The sequence below is a fragment of the Petaurus breviceps genome, unplaced genomic scaffold (genome assembly GCF_028583685.1).
Source record: "Petaurus breviceps papuanus isolate PSGF00001 unplaced genomic scaffold, PetGlider_PUasm1.0 99, whole genome shotgun sequence".
Lineage (NCBI taxonomy): Eukaryota > Metazoa > Chordata > Mammalia > Diprotodontia > Petauridae > Petaurus > Petaurus breviceps.
In genome coordinates this window covers 21,800,773-21,804,265 of record NW_027187465.1, presented here as the reverse complement: position 1 = coordinate 21,804,265, position 3,493 = coordinate 21,800,773, and the positions used below count along the sequence as shown (strand labels likewise).

Below are 3,493 nucleotides of genomic sequence, written 5' to 3'. Positions count from 1 at the left end.
ATGGATGGATGGATGGATGGATGGATGGATGGATGGATGGATGGATGACTACATTGGTGGATGAACAGATGGGTGAATGGGTGGATGGTTAAATTGGATGGAAGGATAGATCATTGTATGGATAGATGGCAAGATTGGTGGATGAACAGATGGTTGAATGGATGGATGGTTAAATGGCTCATTGGTTGGAGGGATAGATATGTAGATACACATACTTACATCTATGTACCCATGACTATATATATGTGCAACTTTACAGTTTAGAAGGAGCTAGTATCATAGGATCATAACTCTGAAAGTAGAAGGGACCTCAGAGGTCATCTAGTCCAACGACCTCATTTTACAGATCAGGAAACTGAGGCCTGGAAACAGTGACTTGATCAGGCTTACACAGGTAGTAGGACCACAGATCATAGTAGTAGAAATAGTCTCTCATATTTAGAGATAGAAGTGAACTCAGAGGTAACTAATCTAACCCATTTGTTTTATAGATGAGGAAATTGAAGCCCATGAAGATTTAAGTGACTTGACCAATGTCACTTATGATACAATGGAGGGTTTGGAAAAGAGGAAGCAGGGACTTGGTCACCATATCCCTATCTGAGTAGAAGAAAAGAATTCCTGAAGATTCAAAGAGTCAGATTTAGGACCAATAAAAAGGGGTCTTCAGAAATTAGTCACTTAAATAAATGCCTGGTGAATTACCCCAAGTGAACAAACATGAGATTTTTTACCCCTGAAATTTGCCATGGACCCAATACATGGGGAAGTTCAAGAAGGATTTAGAGAAACTTGTGCTTAATGGAGAGATTGAGGGAAATGAAGGATGTTAAGGAAACCAAGGTCCAGTCCATAACCTTCTGTGATGACATCATAAAGGATAAAGCTTCTGTGCTTCCCCACTTAACCCCTTCCCCCTAGAGCTCCTTAGACTGTCAGGGACTCAGGAGCACTGGCATAGGCAGGAGAAAGGGGTGGGGATCTGTTGTCAAAGGATGCAGCTGTGACTCAGAGTCATTATTGCCCAGCTCATCCGTGGACCCTCTGTTCCTAAGACCTCAGGCAGCTCTCAGCACAGCCCTGATGCACAAGGCTTTTTTCAGAGCCTCACACAACAGAGAGAGACACAAATCCAGATAAACAGAGAAAGCCTCCCAGGTAACCATACTCCTGTCTACAAGGTCCTCCCTCCTGTCTACAAGTGGTCAGCTCTGCAGCCACACTCTAAGGACCAGTCTGATATTATTAGCCCAGAGGCCTGGCATCTCCCTGATTTTTTGTATTTGCTCACCATGGACAGCCACACAGAGAAGCAGCAGTGTGGTGGCAGGGGGTAATATTAGGGGATGGGGGAAGGGGTTGGGCTAGATGGCCTTTAGGGGCCCTTTCAGCTCCAAATCCATGATCCCAAGGTGCTGTGGTGCTCTCATTAAAGATATTGCCACCAACTGTTGTCTTCTTGGTCCTGCCCTTAGGCCTTCCTGATTATGATAATGCCATTTCCAAAAAGACTGTCCTCCACAGAGGCAGCTTGGTAGCCTAGTGGAGAGAGCTCTGGCCTTTGACCCAGGAAGAACTGAGTTCAAATACTGTCTCAGACAGTAAATAGCCAGGTGGCTACAGGCAAGTCATTTGACAAGTCACCCTATGCTCAGTTTCCTCATCCATAAAATGGGTTGTTGGGGTGGAGTGGGCAGGGAATTTGATGATTTCTAAGGTCCCTTCCAGTTCTGAATCTACAGCCCTGCCTACTGGAATGTCGAAAGCAGAGAGTGTCCTGGAGTGGGAATGAGAAGCCGGCCTCGTGCTGGGAGGGCCCATCACTTCCCCGCTTCCTTGGCCTCTTCCTCCTGGCCCCATGAGTGTGAGGGTTTGCTCACTCACCATGTCCCTTTTTTTCTTGATGGGCAGCGCTAAAGGCCACGCAGACGGAGCTCCTGGACCTACGGTGTAAATATGATGAAGAAGCCGCATCCAAGTAAGTGAGCACCCTCGGGCCTCCCCATCTGCCTTCTTTCTGGCCTCGTGGAGGCGGGGCCAAAGTCCAAGCAATGAGACTAGGTCAGGACCAAGAACATTACAGAGAGGAAACACTTGGGGAGCCAGCACTGCCAGATTTCAGCCCCTCCTGAGCCAGGACGGGCCCCCATGTACAGCGTGGTAGAAATGACCAGGTGGTGCAATGGCTAGAGCTTGGAGCGTAGAGTCAGAAAACCTAATTCAAATCCTTCCTCACTTGCCAGCTGTGTGACCCTGGGTAGGTCATTTTACTGCCCTTGGCCTTGGCTTCCTCATTGGTAAAATGAGGAAGGTAATAGCACCCACTTCCAGGGTTGTTGTGAGGATAATATCAGATGACATGTATAAAATGCCACATAAATATAAACTAGTATTATTATTATCAAAAAATTAAGTAACCCAGGGCTATGCCAGCCCCTGATATGGTGAATGTCAGCTAGAGCTCTTGCTTCTGGGTCCCCATGGACATGTCCCCTTTCCTTGGTGCCATATTACTGAGTCCTCATGCTGGGCTGGCCAGAAAATGGAATTCTAGCAAACCCTGCCTCTGTCACTTAGTACCCATGTGACCACAGACAGGCTACTTCGCCTTCATGGGACTCAGTTTCCTCACCTGTAAAATGAAAGGGTGGGCTCAGTCACCCCCGAGCTCCCTTCAACTCCAGACCTATGATCCCCAAGACTTTCCTCTATCTCCAGTCATCCAACAAGCCTTTTCCAAGCATCCATTATGTTCCAGGCACTGGGCATAAGAGTGCCAAGAATAAAAGAATCCCTACACACAACCTTATGTTCTAATGGAGAGACATAGAAGTATAGAAAGAAGATAGATACTATACATATAAAATATCAGTATTTCCATTGTGTATCTTCTTGTTACTAAGTCACTTTTCAGTCATGCCTGACTCTCTGTGACCCCATTTGGGGGTTTCTTGGCAAAGACACTAGAGTGATTTTCCATTTCCTTCTCCAGCTCATTTTACAGAGGAGGAAACTGAGGCAAATAGGGTGACGTGACTTGACTAAAGTCACACAGCTAGGAAGTGTCTGACACTGGATTTGAACTCAGGTCTTCATGACTCTAGGCCCAGCACTCTACCCACAGCATCACCTAGCTACCCATCATGTGTCTATATATAGATATGTGAATGTTTGAGAGATATATAATAGAGAAATATATAATATAGATAGATATAGTTGATAGATAATACATAGAGATATCAGATATTATAGATAGATGTAGATGTATAATATAGATTTATTAGATATATAGTATGAATATATAGATAGACATAATAGATCTATTAGACAGATAGAGCATAGACTAGATATATACAACATAGATGGATGGATAGATATAGACAAACAACATAGACTACATTAGACAGATATAATATAGATTTGTTAGATATATAATATGAATAGACAGATGGATGGATGGATGGATGGATGGATGGATGGATGGATGGATGGA

The 3,493-nt window shown here is 44.6% G+C and overlaps 1 protein-coding gene across 1 annotated transcript in view; it reads left to right on the top strand.

Moving 5' to 3' along the window:
* The window catches only part of CUX2 (cut like homeobox 2), a 343,700-nt gene that overhangs the window by 295,070 nt on the left and 45,137 nt on the right, over nucleotides 1–3,493 (top strand). Inside the window, exon 8 of the mRNA XM_069081410.1 lies at nucleotides 1,912–1,978. Within this exon, the coding sequence (XP_068937511.1) occupies nucleotides 1,912–1,978 (67 nt within the window). The remainder of the gene's footprint in view (nucleotides 1–1,911; nucleotides 1,979–3,493) is intronic.